This window comes from Carassius carassius, chromosome 16 (assembly GCF_963082965.1).
Source record: "Carassius carassius chromosome 16, fCarCar2.1, whole genome shotgun sequence".
NCBI lineage: Eukaryota > Metazoa > Chordata > Actinopteri > Cypriniformes > Cyprinidae > Carassius > Carassius carassius.
This window is the reverse complement of record NC_081770.1, coordinates 25,914,362-25,936,276: the sequence shown is the minus strand read 5'-3', so window position 1 is coordinate 25,936,276 and position 21,915 is coordinate 25,914,362. Positions and strand designations below refer to the sequence as shown.

General features: G+C 37.5%; 1 protein-coding gene across 2 annotated transcripts in view; it reads left to right on the top strand.

The window, feature by feature from the left end:
* The first annotated feature begins 13,972 nt into the window (after positions 1-13,972).
* The window catches only part of LOC132160039 (beta-1,3-galactosyltransferase 2-like), a 35,410-nt gene continuing 27,467 nt past the window's right edge, over positions 13,973-21,915 (top strand). Inside the window, exons 1-2 of one of the 2 annotated variants that reach the window (XM_059569734.1) lie at positions 13,973-15,144; positions 15,430-16,038. In XM_059569734.1, coding sequence (XP_059425717.1) covers positions 14,047-15,087 — 1,041 coding nt within the window. In that variant the 5' untranslated portion in view covers positions 13,973-14,046 and the 3' untranslated portion in view covers positions 15,088-15,144; positions 15,430-16,038. Of the gene's footprint in view, positions 15,145-15,429; positions 16,138-21,915 lie in introns of those variants that run through there. The other variant, XM_059569733.1, reaches the window with a different exon arrangement.

The window sequence follows — 21,915 nt, the reverse complement described above, 5'->3', positions numbered from 1 at the left end:
GTTTAATGAAGACGTGATTTTAAAAAAAGCCTAAATATGCTATAGAATTTATTAAAATAGTATATTCTGTGTGCATGCAAGCAGAACTGCAAGATAAGCATTTTCTTCCCTAAAAAACGTGCTTAACGAGGCATAATATAAGAAAAAATATATATTGTATGAAAATAGGCTACAGGCAATTAACACTGTAATCAATTAAGCCAGTGGTTTTTTAAACCTTCTACAATGGTGTACCCCCCTAGGGCATTTAGCCTAACATTATTACCACAGTCACACCTTTTCCGTTAAGGGACAATATTTGCCCCCTTAAATTGATTCATAGATACATTTGTACTGTTATAGAGGCACAGTTATTTCTAGCCTTATTAATTTATGTTATATTTATGTTTTATGTATATGTTATGTTTTATGACTAAACACCGCTATTGCTTTGAGACGCACATTCTGTTGCGGATTTCATTGGAACTATTATTTCATTGTAAAATACAATATGGACAATATTGTGTTTAAATGTAGGCTTCTTTTAAAATTTTAAATGTACTCAGGGAAAATTAAATTCTCGTATAGGTTCCAGAGCGAAATGATGAAGTGTTCACTTTTTAACATTTCTATTATAATCTTTTATATTATTGAATCTTCAAACTGAATTCAAAATCCAATTATGCCCTACTGTAGCCTAAGTGATTTGATCGCGTTAGTGCCTCATGCGCACATATTCATTGCAAGTGCGGTCTTTTCATTATTAAAATAAAGAATCACCAATACAGATATAATGTTACACAGTAAATTTAATTAATCTGTATTATGTCTGTACCGTATATCGTGAGCCCCGGCCCACTCAAGTGCTGCACATTTTTGTTCATTATGATTTTTTTCCCATCGATATTGGAACTTACAGAGCCCAGTTATTTTAATCAATAATGGTTTAGCTTCAAATACATTGCGAATATGGAAACATTTGGATTTGTGATGAATGAGAGCGGTACGAGAGGTTTTGGCTCGTTTCTAGCTGTTCTGGGCTTGACTGCTTTCCTGTGCATAATAGGCTATATTTTATTACGGTTTACCATATTTTGGTTTAAGCCTATACTGTATTTGTCCATTAACCTCCCTTAAGCATAACCTTTCTATAGCCTGACGTTTTTAAATGGGGGAGAAACATTGCATTATTGCTATTTGCTTTACTGATAGCTATTAATAAGGTTATTAATATTAAAATTGTTATTAGATTTAAAAGTATTTATTAGGATTTACCGAATTGGGCCTCCAATGTCACTATTAGCTATCCACATTAAGCGTTTTAGAATGTCCCAAAACCAGGTCTTAAAAGCTGACTGTAGCCTATTTGAACTTGAGTCCAAGTTTAAAATAAAACTGTTCTGGGCTTTCATGTAGCCTAGAATTTATAAATAAAGTGTTTACCGAATTCTGCCGTTTTATACCACTGTCTTAGAATAGGCTAATTAGTCCATTAATAAAGCGTTTTCTTTCTAGGAATAGCCTAGGGTGTGTACTGAATTTAGTCATCCAGTGTGTAATAAACGTTTGTAGTCGGGAAGAAGGAGGCAGGAACCGGTGAACATTCAAACAAAACTTTAATAATACGATATACCTAAAAGAGCACGACAGACCCTTCTCATGGACGACTGTCACACACTAACAGAACCAAAACCCAAAATAAAGTCTGAGCCTGGCCCTCTCTTGTCCAACACTGTCATCAGTCCCTCCTCCGAAGCTCCTGAGTTCAAAACAAAACTTGAACCGCTCAATTGTGGATTTATGGAGCTGTATGAACCACTACAAGCTGTAAAGTAAACAGGAAGTGTTTGTCTGAACTCAGCTGGTTTTGTGAGAAAACGCAAAAGTTTTGCGAGAGAACGCAAATATCTTTGCGAGAGAACGCAAAAAATAAAATATATTTTTTTTTCCTCCCACCCCAAATTTTTTCACTCTGATTTTTTTACACCATAATGACCCTTTAGGGGCTCCGTAGCCACACGCTCAATCCACTCAGCGCGCTCTGCTTATCAGCTCGCGCACGTCCGCTATACAGGCGTGCAGGGACGGACTGGGACCAAAAAGTGGCCCTGGACTTTCTGGCCCACAGCAGCCCACCACATCATAACGCATTGGCTCATTAATGTGCAGAATAATTTTTAACACCACTTACAGCATAAAAATATAACAAAATACAAGAAATGAGAAATGAACAGAAATGCTATTTAAACATTTTTTTTTAATTAACGCCTCATATATTAGGTAATATTTGTAAACAAAGGGAAACAAACAGAAGAACATACAAGACAAACAACATTATTAATATAAAACTATCAATAAAGTATATCAGCTGGTCATCAAGATTCAGGGAACCTTCTGGGAGCAGCAGCAGTTTTATGAGGAGGACGAGATGGCTTGTGTATGTGCACATTTGAAAGAGAGATGAAAGGATTCCTGTGAAGGAGACAAAACAGATTAGGGATTATTCAGCATTATGTAATAAATATTTGTTAGTGTAAAGTAAAGTGTAAAGCAAGTAACCAAGAAAACATAGAAATATGGTTAAACAGGGCTTATTGTACACACATCTGAAAATGACTACCTTCTTTTCCTTTTAATTAGGTGAGCAATTTCCATAGTTGCTCACTTCTCTCAGCAATGCTTTATGAATTTAAGAGTGGTGAAGCTTCGTTCGCAAGCTACCTGGGTGACTGACAGTGTAAGTAAGAACTTCTAAGCAAGTCCCAAAATGGGGTATGCATTGGTCAATAGGTTGAATTGACTAAGAATACGGAAACAACACGCTGGACAGCTCTTGCAAGATGAACAGCTCTTGTTCACAATCTCCACCTCATCATCTCATTGAGGTACATCCTCTGTTGTCCTGATAGTGTATTCATCAAATGTTGATCTTTTCAATCTAGGCCACTATTCAGCCAGACTTGAGAGCTCACTTTGTAAATTGGTCACTGTTGCTGTACTGTCCATGTTAAGCAAGCATTTGCTTGGTCTGCGGAAGATCGCTGGTGCTGGCCAAAATCTGGTCAAAGTTCTTAGGGTCCAGAAGAGCCAAGTCAGCATACAAAGTGCCACTACTCAGAAATCATTGATGAAGGCTCTCAATAACTGTATCCATGATCAAATTTTGGACATCAATTCTATAGGCACTCTCTGCATCAGCAAAAGTTTCATGTTCTGCCATCTTTCCAGGCATAGTTTTCTTCCTCTGTATCCTTTTTGATGGCAGAGTGACCTGCAGCTCCAGGTCTGTTTCTGCATCCCACTCCAGTGTCTTCCTGTTGGCCCGCTAAACAAATGTGCCTGCAGCTGCTTTGACACTCTCAAAATCTCATGCCACTCTTTTCAGCTGTTCCTCTATGGAGACAATCATACAATGGGCAGAAAGGATATCCATGCCACTTGTCTGGAGATATTTAGACACTGGAGAGGTTACATCAAATATTCTCAGGAATATCTGGGCTGTGAGGATAGTCTCATATTTCAGAAGACCTTCGATGAAGCTTTGTGCCCTTATCCGTGCATTTGTGTTGAAATTTGTCTGGTCTTTTATGGCTGAAAGTGTGAAGAGAAAAGCAACATACATTCAACTCTCTAGCTTACCAAAATCTCCAAATACCTTCCTCAACATGCTGTCTTTGGACCAATACCTTGTTTCTCCAATTAGAGCGAGGTGTTTGTGTTTTGGGTCTTTGCTTTCGTTCTCCCAGATGCTCAACCTCTGGTATGATTCTCAAAGGAAAACAGCACTGTCATTCAAAAGGGAATAAAGTGATCACTTGCCAACACACTCTCTGTAGTGTCCGCCAATACCAGGCTTGTCCTGGTCTTGTGTTGTAATGTCTTGTGTTGTATCAATCTGCACAGAAAACATACCTGCATTCTTAATTTGTCTGCCCATGGTGGCTTGCATCATCTGGTGAATGGTGGTAATAACGTTATTGACAGTAGTTTTGGACAACAATGTGATGAGAGCACCTCTTCCCCCTCTTGACACAGACTTGTGGAGTGGTTGGCTTTTCTTTATACAATCAACAAGATGCTCATTCATACAAATGTCATATTTCCCCAACAGGATTATCAACTCTAAAAAGTTGCCATGGCCAAGACTTCTATCATCAAGGGTGTATGCTGCTTCAGACTTTGTGTCTCTCTCTCCTCATAAGCAGACCCTCAATGTTACTTTTGGAGACCCTCAGAAAATAGGCCTCAAGCATAATCTCCGTGCATTTTGCTCTTCTCATGCTCTTCTATTTTTTGATGAACATGCTTCCAATCTACCATTACAGATATAAAGGGGCTGGTGTCTGTGGGCTTTGCAAATGCCATACAAATGAAGCAGTGTAATGCATGGTTCTCCTCACTGTATGACAACCACTGTATGGAACTTGAAAAATATGTCAAAATCAAAGCTGGGGATGTCTTCCTGACTCTGACTCGGTCTATCTTCCTGAATCTGATTGAATGAATGAATAAAAAACCATTATGCCTATGGGATGTCCCCACTTCTCACAAAAACAAATGTGTGTGTGTGTTAGTGGGTGAAGAAATGCATTTCTGAAACGCAATGTGATGTCGATGCTAAAAAGAGGTAAGCTTAATTAATTTGTCTCTTTAATGTATAACGTTACTCGTTTATTGCATTTGTGATCAAAAAAAGAACCTTTAAATTGAAGTTCTGAATCACTTAGAATAATGCTTCAGTAATTAGAAACGTGTTATGAATACTTGAAAACGTTGAGTTTGTACGTGTAAACCCATTCCAGAATAAAAATAAAAAAAGTTCAGTCACAATGTTCTCATGTTCTCTATAAGTGGCAGTCTGGGCCTGGGCGCAGGTTAATTTTGAGGTTTGGTTTATATAATATTCTAAAATATATGCTACATGTCAATATGTACGATAATTAAGTAATGGTGATCTCGATTCAGACACATGCAAAATAATTTCTAAATGACAACTATTCCTATGTCTAAATTTAAACCTGCGTTCCCTCTGCCAATGATCCAAAGAGAGCACTGGTAACGGATAAGATAGATAAAAAATGTGCAGAGCGGTGGCTCTTCAGGACCAGGATTGAAAATCACTTTCTGTTTATCTGTTTATCTAAAGAAAGTCATTAATCGGGCACAGTGTGAGGATGAGTGAATGATGAAAACATTTTGGGTGGATCAACTGACAGACTTGGCCATTCTCCAATTAGCTTTAAAAAAAAAAAACTCTTGTCACTTTATACATTTCTGATCATTGTTGTGGTGTATAGATTTTTATTTTCTCTTTCAAAATTAATTTTTCTTTCAACTTCATTTTCCATCAGCAGTTTCACCGTCATTATAGATGAGTTGGTCAAATAAAGCCTTCATTCCCAAACTCTGTGGAGTCACTGTATAGTGATTTTGTGTGTATGCACCATAACAAGCCACATTTTGTTTTACTTTTCAGACCAGCCCTGTGGAACAACATAGAGAAGTTGCAATTCGATGCTTAATAGTCTGCCTCTCTGAAAATCCTCAAAATCTCATCAAGCACCATCAGGTGAGCATCTGAAATTGATCAACAACCAAGTTACTCTCCAAATCTAAATAAACAACTTATATAAAGGCAGTTAATTAAATTCAACCAACAAAGATAGAAATAAAATGAATTTATTTTAAAAATAAATTATTTTATTTTTAAAATATAAATGTCTATTTCAAAATCTTTTTTTGTTGTTATTTCATTGCAATGTATTTTTTGCACTGAGAAACTATCTGAAAAAATATCAAGTGGTGTTGTTAGTAAACACACATTTGTTTTTTGTTCTGCTTTTTAAGGATACTCATGGGAATAAGGAGAAACTGGAACTGCTCACACTTAAAATCATCATGAAAGGTGACTCAACAGATGATCCATTACAGACTGGGATAGTGCTGGAAGGTGATGACAGAATTGGCAGGTGTTGCAAAGGCTTGTGTTTTTCTACTTGGCCTAATTTATTTAATTAATCTGAGTTACCCCAAAGAGTGCATGTTCTAAAGTAAATGTAAGAACAATTTTTGGAAAGGGTGAAAAAAAGTGACCAATTGTGAAGATTGCAATCTCTGTCTTACAAACAAAAAAAAAGAAAGGAAAAATGCTTTTTTCTAGTTTTATTAGGAATTCTGTACAAAAGTAAATGTTGGAAAAAATTAAATCCTATAAAAAGAGTTGCAAAGGGTGAAAAATCAAGGAAGTAACCTGTTGGAAGTGAACTTCCATTTGAATATTTGTCACATTTTGTTGAATATTAATGATGTGCGGTTTTATGCTTCACCGTTGCACTGCAGCCTGTCAAAAAAATTAACTAAAATGCTTTGTGTAATTTGCTTGTTTCATTTATTTAAGGTATTAAATGTACTGTAAGCAGACCAATAGCTGAAGAGCTAAATTCAGTTAAAATGTTCAGTTGGTTCAACTAAATTTTTTAAATATAAATGAGCTTAAATGTTAATTTAACACAACTTGAAATTACTTGGTAGATTACATAATGTTGAATATTTTAAGTAAAGAATGTTGAGTGAACTCAAATATTTAAATTCATATAACAAAGATTATCTTGTTTATTTTAAGTAAAATTGTTCCAAGTTGGGTTTACTTAAAAAGTGTGTTGCAAAAATGGTGCATATATATTTTAAGTAAATGCAACACATCGTTTTTACCAGTGTGTGACGTGACATACAGCTAAGTATGGTGACCCATACTCAGAATCCATGCTCTGCATTTAACCCATCCTAAGTGCACACACACAGCAGTGAACACACACACACACACACACAATGTATTTATATGCTTTGTAAGCTTATTAAAATTTAACAGTTTTATGTTATGCATTACACGTGGGTAATCATTTATTTTTTAAGCTTACAGATGTATTAATCTGTTGTCAGTATGAAGTGGCAGGTCTACTAACTGATCTGGGATCAAATGTGAGCATAAACTGTGATCTTGAATATAATTATGTTTAATTGGATTTTACTGAAAACACCATACAAATTTAATTTTTACTACATCAGACTATAAATATCCTGTATTAAACTCATACTACTTAATAAAATGAACGTCATGATTAGCAGAGAGGAATTCCTAAAAGAGGTGCTTCCAGAAGCCATAGATCCTCTTCTGACTATTATTAATTCCTCATTGTCATTAGGATATGTCCCCAAAACATTAAAACTGGCTGTTATTAAGCCTCTCATCAAAAAAAACACAACCTGACCCCAAAGAACTAGTTAATTATAGACCAATCTCGAATCTCCCTTTTCTGTCCCAAGATACTAGAAAAGGTGGTATCCACACAATTATATTCCTTCTTAGAGAAAAATGGTATCTGTGAGGATTTCCAGTCAGGAGACTGCTCTCCTTAAGAGTTACAAATGACCTGCTCTTATCATCTAATCGTGGTTGTATCTCTCTATTAGTGCTATTGGATCTTAGTACGGCGTTCGACACTATTGACCACAACATTCTTTTGCATAGACTAGAACACTTTGTTGGCATTAATGGAAGTGCATTAGCATGGTTTAAATCGTACTTATATGACCGCCATCAATTTGTAGCAGTGAATAAAGAAGTATCATATCGATCACAAGTGCAGTATGGAGTACCTCAAGGCTCAGTACTAGGGCCGCTACTCTTCACTCTTTATATGTTACCCTTGGGAGATATCATCAGGAAACATGGTGTTAGCTTTCACTGTTATGCTGATGATACTCAGCTCTATATTTCTTCGCGGCCCGGTGAAACACACCAATTTGAAAAACTAATGGAATGCATAGTCGATATAAAAAAACTGGATGACGAGTAATTTCTTACTGCTACATTCTGAAAAAGAACAGAGGTGTTAACTATAGGACCTAAAAACTCTGCATGTAATAATCTAGAACACTGTCTAAGACTTGATGGCTGCTCTGTCAATTCTTCGTCATCAGTTAGGAACCTAGGTGTGCTATTTGAAAGCAATCTTTCCTTAGAAAGCCACGTTTCTAGCACTTGTAGAACTGCATTTTTCCATCTCAAAAATATATCTAAATTACGGCCTAGGTTCTCAATGTCAAATGCAGAAATGTTAATCCATGCCTTTATGACCTCAAGGTTAGGTTATTGTAATGCTTTATTAAGTGGTTGTTCTGCACGCCTAGTAAACAAACTACAGCTAGTCCAAAATGCTGCAGCAAGAGTTCTTACTAGAACCAGGAAGTATGACCATATTAGCCCAGTCCTGTCAACACTGCGCTGGCTCCCTATCAAACATCGTATAGATTTTAAAATAATAATTATTACTTATAAAGCCCTGAATGGTTTAGCACGTCAGTATCTGAATGAGCTCTTGTTACATTATAATCCTCCACGTCCGCTGCGTTATCAAAACTCAGGCAATTTGATAATACCTAGAATATCAAAATCAACTGCGGGCGACAGATCCTTTTCCTGTTTGGTGCCTAAACTCTGGAATAACCTACCTAACATTGTTCGGGAGGCAGACACACTCTTGCAGTTTAAATCTAGATTAAAGACCCATCTCTTCAACCTGGCTTACACATAACACACTAATATGCTTCTAATATCCAAATCCATTAAAGGATTTTTAGGCTGCATTCATTAGGTAAACCGGAACGGGGAACACTTCCAATAACACATACTTGCTACATCATTAGAAGAATGGCATCTACGCTAATATTAGTCTGTTTCTCTCTTATTCCGAGGTCACCAGATCCAGTCTGTATCCAGATCAGAGGTCACTGCAGTCACCCGGATCCAGTACGTATCCAGACCAGATGGTGGATCAGCACCTAGAAAGGACCTCTACAGCCCTGAAAGACAGCGGAGTCCAGGACAACTAGAGCCCCAGATACAGATCCCCTGTAAAGACCTTGTCTCAGACGACCACCGGGACAAGACCACAACAAACAGATGATTCTTCTGCACAATCTGACTTTGCTGCAGCCTGGAATTGAACTGCTGGTTTCGTCTGGTCAGTGGAGAACTGGCCCCCCAACTGAGTCTGGTTTCTCCCAAGTCTTTTTTTCTCCATTCTGTCACCGATGGAGTTTTGGTTCCTTGCCGCTGTTGCCTCTGGCTTGCTTAGTTGGGGTCACTTCATTTACAGCAATATCGTTGACTTGATTGCAAATGATTGCACATATACTATTTAAATTGAACTGAACTGAATTGACACACTGTTTTCCTAATGAATGTTGTTCAGTTGCTTTGAAGCAATGTATTTTGTTTAAAGCGCTTTATAAATAAAGGTGACTTGACTTGGCAGAAATACCAAAATGAGATTTCCCTTACATTCAACTTTCAACCAAAAGTGCATTCATCTTTGCCAATTAAAAATGTACTTTTCAATACTGACCAGAAACAATACTGATTTTGGCTGAAACTCATATTTGTTTATTTTTTTAAATGTCGTTTATCATATTTTGGAACCAAACTCTTCATATATACTAAATTACAATTGTTTTAAGGTTTGTTAAAAGTTGTATTGTGAAAATAGGCAAAAGCATAATGCTAATATACTTTTTATACATTTAAAGATTGTAAATTTTTGGTTAGTATATTTGCAGTGTACTATTAAAACAGCGAATATATTACAAATACATTTTTTTTTCTTTTCACTAGGGTATCACAGGTGCAAAAAACAACAACAAAAAAATGATTGCTTTCAAGCTCCACCTCTAGTTAACCTGTTGCTAGATATGAGAGAGAGGTTTTTCAACAGGGAATACGTGAAGCTGCAAGATCATAGCTGAACTCCTCAGAATGGCTACTAAAAAGTAGGTAAGCAATTTCTTCCTTCTGTCTGAAATCTGTCTGAAATCAAATTAGAACAATTATCTGTGCTAATACTGAGCATGTCTGCTTTAATTAGAAGGTGATCATGTGTGTGTGTGTGTGTGTGTGTGTGTGTGTGTGTGTGTATATATATAAATATATATAAAGTACAGACCAAAAGTTTGGAAACATTACTATTTTTAATGTTTTTGAAAGAAGTTTCTTCTGCTCATCAAGCCTGCATTTATTTGATCAAAAATACAGAAAAAAATGTAACATTCTGATATATTATTACAATTTAAAATAATTGTTTTTAAATTTATTATAATTTAAATTATCATTTATTTCTGTGATGCAAAGCTGAATTTTTAGGATCATTATCACATGATCCTTTAGAAATCATTCTAATATGATGATTCATTATCAAAGTTGGAAACAGTTCTGCTGCTTAATATTTTTTCAGAACATGTGATACTTTTTTAGGATACTTTGATGAATAAAAAAAAAAAAAAAAAAAAAGAAGCTATGTTTTTAAAATATAAATATTTTGTAATAACAATATACACTACTGGTCAATAATTTCGAGTCAGTAACTTTTTAAGTACAATCAATACTTTTATTCAGCAAGGATGTGTTAAATTGATAAAAAGTGATAGTAAAGAAAATATATTATTAGAATATATATTATTAGAATTTATTTTTATTTTGAATAAATGCAGTTCTTTTTAACCTTTTATTCATCAAATATATTAGATAGCAGAACTGTTTCCAACACTCATAACAAATCAGAATATTAGAATGATTTCTAAATGATCATGTGATAGACTGGATGTTACATGTGACACTGAAGGCTGGAGTAATGATGCTGAAAATTCAGGTTTGCATCACAGGAATACATTATAATAAATAGAAAACTATTATTTTAAGTTGTAATAATATTTCACAATATTACTTTTTTTCTCTATTTTTGATCAAATAAATGCAGGCTTGATGAGCAGAAGAAACTTCTTTCAAAAACATTAAAAATAGTAATGTTTCCAAACTTTTGGTCTGTAATGTATATATATATAGGAGGGGACAGAGACACATCTGTGACCTGCGAATTGGGATATCGGTCCGATAGACCAATCTACTTTGAGTGAAAACTAAATTAGCCAATACACAATGGCATGCAATTATTCCATCCAGCTGCTGCTGATCACAGCGTGAGTATAATAAGGCAGCAGGTGCAATGCATACCAGGTTTTTGCTGAGTAGCTGAGCCGGTGACCCGGCTGCTCAGTGGTGATACAGCAACCGTGGCGACGTGATGTGACTTTTCACTTTCAGTCGGTCAGTCTCGACATCACATTGGTGACCAATGAATTGGGATCCCTACCAAAGCGCCATGTGGACTGCCTCTACTGGGTGAGCACTACCTCACTGGGTGAGATTGGATAACACTGGGAAAACGTACACGTTTCACTTGGAACAGGGACATTGCAGAAGCCCCATTTTCGGAAGCAAATACACATATGGCATCTATTTAGGTGTATATGGAGAAACTTGAGGTGATTAAAACCCTCTTGAGAAGGCAGAAGTCAGAAAGAAGGGGGGGAGGGGGGCAAGCTCTAAGGCTATACCGTGGACTATACACATATGAGTAACGCTTAGGTCTCAATATGGAACCCAGCCTTCCATGGTTCTCGCGGATTCATCATGAAGCCTGGTGCCGGACATTCTGCTGTGTCTGACTGCCTAGGGTGATCTACAGTACGGACACTCTGGAGCAGTTTTAGCAAGCCGACTCCAACTGGGGCCTATCTGTGCCACTACCCGTTAGAGGTGAGAACACAGGAGGATACCAGCTCCACACAAAGGCTATAGAATCTAGCGAATGTGTTAGGGATCGCCCAGCCCTCAGCTCTACAAATATCTGTCAGCAAGGCGCCATGAGCCAACTTAGAGATGGCATTAACCTTCTGCTGGCCTCCGTAACAGACAAAGAGCTGGTCTGAGGTCCTGAAGCTTTGTGTCCAGTCTCGTCGCTCGTCGGGGACTTGGACTTTTACTTTATCAAGTGTGGGAAGTCGAGACCATAGACAGTAAAGTGATGGGAAGTTCGGATCATTATACCAATTCGGACATTTGAGTCGCGTTCAGCAAAATGAACGAATCTTTTTTCGAGTCATTTCGTTCATTTTAGCAAAATGTAATTAAAATGTTACGTGTTACTTCCCAAACACATCTAGTACTTATGCAAACGTTGATCACACTACAAACAATACAAAACTAAAATGCTATAAAGATACAGAAAAGATGAATTAATTCTTTACCTGGGTCTTCAGACTCTTGTCTGACAAGTCTTCGGGTTCAAATCATTCCTTAATCAAGTTACATATCCATGCGCGATTTCTGTCACTGTGTTTTTGTTACTGATTCTTGAGGATATGTGGTGTGTAATTATTTTATAAATAAATAAAACCTTGTTATAAATAAAATATTGATTCATTTGTCTTTTTGACTGTCTATCAGTAAATAAACACTAGACTATATAATAATATTATAATCCAAGTATTTATAGCCTAGATTAATTTTTAATCCAATTTTGAGTTTGCTGGTATAATAATTGCTTAAATTGGTCTAATATATGTATAAGATGCTTGCTCAAAAAGGACATAATGACATAAATTAAAAGCAAATAACATTTTGAATCCTTAACAAGTAACACTAAAGTTCTATAGACTAATCTGAAGGGTGAACTCAAAAGACATAAATCATACAACAAAGTAATTTTTGAAGATTAGAATCCACTGTAAAAAAAACCAAAACAAAAAAAACCACCAAGTGATGTCGCCGTCACAGAGACGACTTGTTCTTCCCTAGTCACGTTAAAGATTCGAACGAATCGTTCAAGAACGACACATCACAAGACACCAAACAAAGTGCTGGTAGGTAACCTTTATATATGGTTTGTATGGTTTTCTCAGATCAATGTTTTTACCCCGTCAGGCTCTGCTCATGTTGGTCGTGGTTGATTTCAAATTGTCAGGCCTAACTTAGTCATTTACACATGACATGGATGCATTCTGTGCATTTCATTCACAATTAGATTTTTTTTTTTTTTTTTTTGAGATTGAGAATAACAGACACAAATAAGTGTTTCTTTTGAAGGCAGGGAAGAGAGCAGTGCCAATCCATGAAAAGAAGTAAAGATATAGGGAGTTTCTTTCAAAGAAAAAAAGAAAAAAATTATTTATTCTGAAATTTTACTTAATGGATATATACTGGGATGACAAAAAACTAAATTAATCAAAAATGTGCTTTATTACTGCATTTGTTTACAAGTAACTATATTCAAGTAAAAAATAAAAATAAAAACAATAGGATTTACGTAATATACTGTAGAATTTAGCTCTTTATTTTTTATTTTTTGTCACTGGCAGCCAACCCATTTGGAGGCAGTGCCCCAGCATGGCCCCCCCACTGAAAATGCTCTAGACACGCCCCTGGCGGCAGCGGCAATGGGACTCCACCCCACTGAAGGTAACGAAGCCTGGTTTGCAGCTCCGAGATGGTCATCTTTTCACATCTTTTGGGAACATGACTCATCCACGAAGGCCACCTCAGCGTGCTTGATGTCCATACACATTAAGCTCTTTTAGAGAAATTTGCTCTTTAGGAAATGCTCTTTTAGTGCTCAGGCACAGAGTGAAATTGGACACTTGCAACACGACAGGGGGTAGTGCAGCCTGAACTGCGCAACCCACAACTTGGGAACAACCACCGCTGATCACCATCCCCCCAACACATGAAGCTTCTGAGAGTGTGCTGACCTCGTAGTTCACAGCTGGACACAGTTTGAGCAAAATGGCTCTGAAGCGAAAAGCTGGTATGCATTGCACCTGCTGCCTTATTATACTCACACTGTGATCAGTGGCAGCTGGATGCAATAATTGCATGCCAATGTGCATTGGCTCGTTTAGTTTACACTCGAAGTAGATTGGTCTACCGATGCGAATGCCCCAATTCATCAGTCACCGACGTGGCGTTGTGAGTGACCGACTGAAAGGAAACTAATTTTACATTTAAAAATTTAAATAATGTTGTTGTTTTAAAATAATAATAACAATTATAAAATTAATTAATTACAGGCCTATTTAAAAAACACATTTCAACAGTTTTTTTCTCACTATTAAATGCATCTTTGATCTGTTTCTCTTTTTTTTCTTTGCAGTTTGGCTCAAGATAGTGGTCTATTTATGCGTCACATTAAAAAGACATTTATTCTGCTGCTCACATTAGCATTTTTATTGTCTGCTGTTGCTTATGTCTTTGAGACAACTACATTCTCTCAAACCTGGTTGAATAAAATCATGAACCGGATTCATTATAAGGTAATTAAAAGCACTTCGGCTGATCGTACTGAAAATGATTTATTAGCACCTTTGTCCAATCAATATATCCAACCAAGAGGTACAACTATCCATCATTATGTGGCTCATCCTAGCAACTATCATTTCATCCTGGATGAACCTGATAAATGTAAGCAGGATCCGTTCCTGGTCTTGATGGTCCCTGTGGCCCCCCATCAGCTGGAGGCTCGTAACGCCATCCGCAGCACATGGGGGACTGAGAGCTCAGTGCAGGGAAAAGCAGTGCTGACTCTGTTCTTGGTGGGTTTGACTGGAGGAGCTGAAGCTCAACATCAGCTGGAGGAAGAGAGTCGACAACACAGAGATTTACTGCAGAGCAACTTTGTGGACTCTTACTTCAATCTGACCATAAAGACCATGGTGATCATGGACTGGCTGGCCACTCGTTGCCCTCAAGCAGCTTATGCTATGAAGATTGATTCTGATATGTACATAAACCTGGAGAACCTGATGACCCTGCTGTTGTCACCCAACACACCCAGACAGAACTACATCACAGGCCATTTGATGAGGAACGAGGTTGTTGTCAGAAACATAAACTCTAAATGGTATGTGGCAGAGGAATTGTACCCTGAACCGAAATACCCCACATACCTACTGGGAATGGCATATGTTTTCTCCAGTGACCTACCAAAAAAATTAGTTGAGGCATCAAAGAAAGTAAAGCCCTTTAACATAGAAGATGCATATGTGGGCGCTTGTCTGAAACAGTTGGGCGTTGCACCCTCATCTCCCCCAGACTCTTCACAGTTTAAAGCCTATATGGGGCAATATAAGCGAGAGGATTTTCTCAGAGTTATCACGACAATCCTGAGTTCCCCACAGCAGTTAATAGACATTTGGAAGGACTTAAAGGGGCCCATATAAGTCTATTTAAGGGCTCAGTCAGTTAACATTTTGTAAATGTCTGAAAGCTGAGATTGGGTCTATGACATACCAGACCGTTCTCATCCCAAGGCGTCATATACTGACACTCTTGACATTTCGTCAACAACCTATGCACATGGCACCCTCTAGCGTCAATATTAGAAGCAGATAAAAATGGGCCAGAAGGCGCCTCCTAGCGGTCTAACCCTAACCCTAACCCTAACCCTAACCTTAACCCATAATCTGTGTCTCATATTGACGCTAGAGGGTGCCATATGCGTAGGATGTTGACGAAATGTCAAGAGTGTCAGTATATGACGCCTTGGGATGAGAATGCGTTAGCAGACCGACATACACATGTGGACATAGTGACTGTATTTAGACGGAGCCAGGGGATCGTCTGAGGAGCCACTCACGCAACACACACTCCTGTGGAAGAACTTCTTGAGACATGTTTTTAACGTTTAACTTCTTTTACCATGAAACAGGGTTTTAAAAACACAGCACTCCACCAGAGGAACAAATATCAAGGAAATCAGCAATGTTTGTTACATAGAAAAATAAAAGAACAAAAATGGTTTTGTAATATTACAATAACCTTTCACAGTCTCTATTACAACTTTTAAGTTTAAATGTATAGTTTTATGAAATGAACACAAAAGTATAGACTGTATACATACACAAAGATGAATTCCACATAATAATATTTTTAACTGAAAGGCTAAACTGTGTTTGAAAAGCAAAAGTATTTTTCCATAAATCTCTTTTGGGGCAGGTTGTCAACTGGTGTCATATTTACCTTGAATATTGAAACTGTAAACTAATTAATTTACCATTTCTGTTGGCCAGAACAAGGGTTTGATTTATGTGCATTGTTTTTCATTTTTATTGCATATTGAGTTATTATGTGTTTGATAACTTAATTATTCTTTGAGTATTGCTGGAAAAAAAGTTTTCCTAGATCAATGCTCAATGTTCTGAAATTTTTAACTTAAATGTGCCGTATATGTGTTATTTTTTTTTTTTTTATGTTTTTTTTTTATTTATTTTTTTTTGTTTGTGAACTCTTAAACAGTGATCTCATCCTTGCATTTATTTTAAGTATTTAAGTAATATGAATTAGATTGCCTTTATAAAGCTGGTAATATGCGCACATGTTTCTACATTTCTAAGCAATGTAATATTATATGAGACATTTCATTTAAATAGTAACTAATAATTTTGGGCAGAAAAACTTCCTGTTTGAGTGGGCGGCAGGCCAACTCATGGTAAATGGACTGCATTTATATAGCGCTTTCAACAGACCACATGGTCATCCAAAGCGCTTTACAATTTGCCTCACATTCACCCATTCACACACTCATTCACACACCGACTGCGGTGTCAGCCATTCAAGGCGCCATCCAGCTCGTCGGGAGCTGCTGGGGTTAGATGTCTTGCTCAAGGACACCTCGACACTTGGTCAGGTGGAGCCGGGGATTGAACCACCAACCTTACAGTTTGTAGACAACCTACATGAACCACTGAGCCACCGCCTCACCCTTGTTCCCTCCAAAAAAAAGCTAAAGCATTTCTCCATTGGCATTAGATGGGATTACTCAAGGAAATAAACTCTGTGACCAACAAAAGTTTATGATTCCTGGATATTTTATCAATATAAACTTTACAAATCAATACATGCTTTATGAATTTTGAAGCCTAATATATAATCACTAGCCACTTTATTTGCATTCCTGCAGCACCTCAAGACTACACTGCAGGCTTTCTCAGTAATGATCCTTTTCTGAAGATAATGTGTGTACAGTAGCTCTATCAAGTGGCCAAACAGTAACACAATATCTTATGGGCCTCTTTTATGACTCTAGCATAGATGAATTACACAATCTATATAGGAATATTTCTTGCATACTCATGAAATGTATGAAAAAATGTTGATATCCTACAAGTAAATGGTCACCGTTGGTTAGAGTTTTAATTTTTCGTTTAGTCAGAAAAAGCAATGTCTTTAGACATTCATGTTTAAATGCTGCACCCTGCTGGTGACTGTTATTAATTACTGTGCAGTCAGTGAATCAGGGAGAGCTGTTTACAAATTAAAATAAATTTAATTAAGCACTGTATAAAGCACATCAATATAGTTTTCAATGTATTTCCAAAAAAACTCAAAAGCTGTTTGTCAAGGATTAATTAAATTACCAACAGAATCTGACAACAATGGCATCACACATTTGGATCAAATGAAAAAAAAAAAAAAAAACAATTATTACAACCACCATAGTGATCATGGACCTTTTTCACATTTCTGGGTTTCTCAGCAGTGGAAGTCATCGTAGTTGGGTTAACTTCGAGAATGGGAGAGTGCCACAAATACATTTTTTTTTTTTGCATTTCAATTTGCTCAAACAGCATAAGAAAAACTCCATGATGGTGTTTTCACGACTCTCAAAAATGGGGAAAAATTGAGAGAGACTGCATTCAGAAGAGAGAATGATGTTAAATGTGACCCTGGATCACTCTTACGTCACACAGTTATATTTGTTGCGATATACAACAATACATTGCTTCGGTATAAATAATTAGGATATTACTGTAAGTAAAGATTATGTTCCATGAAGATATTTTGGCCAACTATTGCTCAATCTTAACAAACCATACATTAATGAAAAGCTAATTTATTCAGCTTTTAGATGTATAAATCTCAGTTTCAAAAAATGGACCCTTATATGATTTTTTTTTTATTTTTTATTTTTTGGTCCAGGGTCACAAATTTACTGTTCATTCCATAGACACTGCATTATAAACACCCTCGCATTTCATGCAAAAGTGATATAATATAAAATATAGTATTATAAATGTAGGCTACATACATGAAAAAAAAATATATATTAAAAACTTTGTGACAGATCTAGGAGTAGATAGTGTGTATTTGTGTGTCCTCCCTGTTGAAAAAAATAAAAAATAAAAAATAAAATACAAATAAATAAAAAACCAGCATATGCTGGTTAGATATGTTATGAGGCATAGCTGTTGGTTTGAGCTGGTTTAAGCTGGTCCTAAATTGATCAGGAGCTGGTTTAATCTGGTTCTTAGCTGGTCATCTGCTGGTCCTGAGTATCTAGCTGCTGCTCAGGACCATCTTAAACCAGCCATGCTTCAAACATCCCTAACCAGCATATGCTGGAGTTTTCAACAGGACTTGTGTGTTTATTAATTGAATTTTGCAGTATATATATCACTGGGGCTAAAACGTGGCCATGGACTTTTAGCACAGAGCGGCCCACCACACCATAAACCCACCGCAGCTCATTAGATATATTTTTAACACCATTTACTAACATACAAATATAAACAATAGACATGATTATTATTATTATTATTATTATTATCATTATCATAGACATTAATGAATGACTATCATACTTCTTTAAGTTATAATTTGTCTTTCCTACTGTATAGAGTTACGAATCAGAATAGATATTTTCTATGTAAATATATAGTAAACAGTTTATTTTGGTGATCAAAGCTGAACTTCCAGCATAATTACTCTGGTCGTCAGTGTCACCTGGGGTCTCATTTATAAAACTATGCGTAGGATCTTTACTAAAAGTTTACGTGCGCCCAAAAGCCAAAAATGGCGTACGCCAAAAAATATTCCGATTTATAAAACCGTGCGTACGCACACCTGTAAGCAATGTTCCCTTTATAAATCACAGATCACCCGCAGATGTGCGTACGTGAACCAGCCTCATATCCCGCCCTGTACACGCCCATTTTTAACCATAAATAGTCAATGCAAATCACCTCATGATTGCTGATCAGCATGTAAATGAGAGTGGAATCCCATATATACCTGGAAAACTGGCATGCGACCCGCCAATTAATTAATCCAAGAAAGTGAAAACGTGCATTTCTGTTAGCCTAATTTTAATAATGGCGACAGGTGAGAAAAGAGGAAAAAAACGTAATTTCTCAGATACTGAGATTGAAACACTTGTAGGGGAGGTGGAGGCTCGGAAAACTGTGTTATTTGGTGGCCACAGCAGTGGGGTCACTAATAAAAAGAAGCAGTGCGAGTGGCAAAGTATTGCTTCTGCCGTCAATTGTGTCAGTGGGACAGAACGGACAGTTGCAGAATTAAAGAAAAAATGGTCCGACCTGAAGGTATACAAATTTTTTTTTTACCAACATATTACATTTGTGTTTTATTAGGCTATATACCTATATAAATAGCAATATTGATTTTCAAAAAGTTTTATTTACATGTGCTTACAGTATGCAAAATATGTGAAATAAAGATTCTCATTCATTCAAGGTGGAGGCAAAGAGAAAACTGTCCTCCCACCGCCAGAGCGTGGCTGCAACTGGTGGGGGCCCATGTACAGCTGATCTCACATCAGTGGACAGCAAAATCGCGGCTATAATTGGGGAGGTCAGCGTGTGTGGTATTGTGTCGGAAAAGGAGGGAGACTCTGACGTGACAAACCACAGAGGAGCAAGGTTAAACCGATTTTTAATCATTAACGCTGTACATTTGAGTGTGTGGGGTGATAAATGGATAAATGTTGCCAATTGTTTGTCCTCCAGTCCTTCCGGAGTCTGAAGCTGTAAATGAACAGGAGGTTCAGGGTGAGGGGTTCTCAGATGCAGATGCACAGCGTCCGGCTCAAAGCAGTGCCCCTTCTGCGTCTGGCACGTCCAAAAGTGGTCGGGTACTCACTGACGCAGTCCTGCAGTTACAGCGAGAGACAATAAACGCTGTCAACAGGGTTGCAGATGAGCTACGGCAGATGAGAGAAGTGATGCAAGAAATTGCACAATCATTAAAAGATGCAGTTAAAACATGAACCTTGAGTTTTGTCTTTCTTTACAAACGCCGCATGACATCCTCACGGATTCTTGCACCTCGTTGATATCCCTCTTGTCGGCCAGGGGGCTGTGGCTCGGGGTCGTAATGCTGGGGTAGAGGGAGATCAGGAGGGAGAGGAATACCGTTTCTCAGTGCTATATTGTGCAAAACACCACACGCCCTGACAATCTTGCACACTTTTGCTGGATGGTATAAAAGTCTGCCACCCGAGGCATCCAGAGCACGCCATCTGCATTTCAGGATGCCGATGGCACGCTCCACAACTGCGCGGGCACGAGAGTGGACCTCGTTATAATGAGTTTCCTCTGCGCTCTGCGGGTTTAAAAATGGGGTGAGGAGCCAGCGTCTCAGGGGGTAGCCACTGTCGCCTGCAGGTTATAATTATATTAAAAACAAAATTGTTACAGTTTCTACTTTTTAATATTGTTAAACTCACCAAGAAGCCAGCCATCACGTACTGCGCCTGCATTTAGTCTGTTCCCTACACTGCTATGTGTCAAGATAAAGGAATCATGTGTTGAACCAGGCCAGCGTGCCACAATGTTTGTGAGGGTCATGTTGGAGTCACATATGATTTGCACATTAATAGAATGCACATGCTTTCTATTAACATAAGCAAATTCATTTTCAGATGGTGCCCTTATAGCAACATGAGTGCAGTCAATTGCGCCGATTACATTTGGGAAACCAGACATTGCTGCAAATTGCGTTTTAATTTCGGCCTGTTCTCGCACAGTGTAGGGGAACCTGATGTATCGACTAACCATATTAAGTATACCATTTAAAACGACAGATATTATGGCACTCAGGGACGGCTGTGATATACCAGACCTATAGGGTGAGATGATAGATTCCAATAGAATTATTTCATATACAAAAAGGTCTTAGAGACAAATTTGAGGATTACTTATAGTTTTTTTATATTATTAATTTACCTGTCTGCCAATTCCCGCTGGAAACAGCCGGTTGCCAAGAACCCCAGAGTGGTGAGGACTTGTATTTGGACTGGGATGGCATGGTTCCGGCGTGTTGCCCTCTCTAATACTGGACCCAATTCAGCACATAGATCCAAGAGCACAGCTCTAGGGAATCTAAATCGGCTTATTAGCCAGTCATCATCATGGGCCAGGAAATCATCATGGTCCCTGAAAACTCGTTCTCTCCTTATTCTGCCATTAGCGTAATCCTCCAACAGTGCCAGGAGTGCCATCATGAAGCATTACATACCCGGGTCACCGGAGAATTTATATGTTTCTAGCAAATAGACTGATCGTTAACACCTTGACAAAATCACTTAATTAATTTGTGGGCGAAAATTTAAGACGAAAATGTTATAGTGAACACATGCTTCTTGACGGTTTTGTAATGAACACCGTAATAGTTAGGACCGATGATGAGTAGCGATTGTGCTTCATGACTGTATTTGCAGACTTTGACATTTTATGATATAGGCTATGTACATTAAGGAAAATATTTCCTTTTTACACTGTGTTCTGCAGTTCTCTAATAAAAGGGTATTTCATGCTATTCTGTAGGCTATCACATGTATCGCGCCATGTCCTCCTGTGCTCCCGTTGTGGACAATGTGACTGTAAGGCAGCGCTGATTATTATTTTATTTTACTTTTAATACATTTTGAATTACGTTTGGATTTTACTAGATGTATATAGCCTAAAACAATCGGCACAAATAACACTGTTGGATTTAATCTTCATGATAATGTGGATATAACGTATGAAATGGAGTGAAAATTAAATGTCATTCATTCTTATAATCGTTCTTCTCACATTTATTTTCTACAATCTAACTTCAGTTCACGACCTCACCATCGGTGTCGCCAATTCCCTTTGTCTCCAGAATGTGCGTACGCACGGCTCAAAGTTTGCTTAAAGGTGCGCACATTCTCCCGTCAAGTTTGTTTTTTATAGATCACAACCTTTGCGTGGGAACTGGCGTACGTA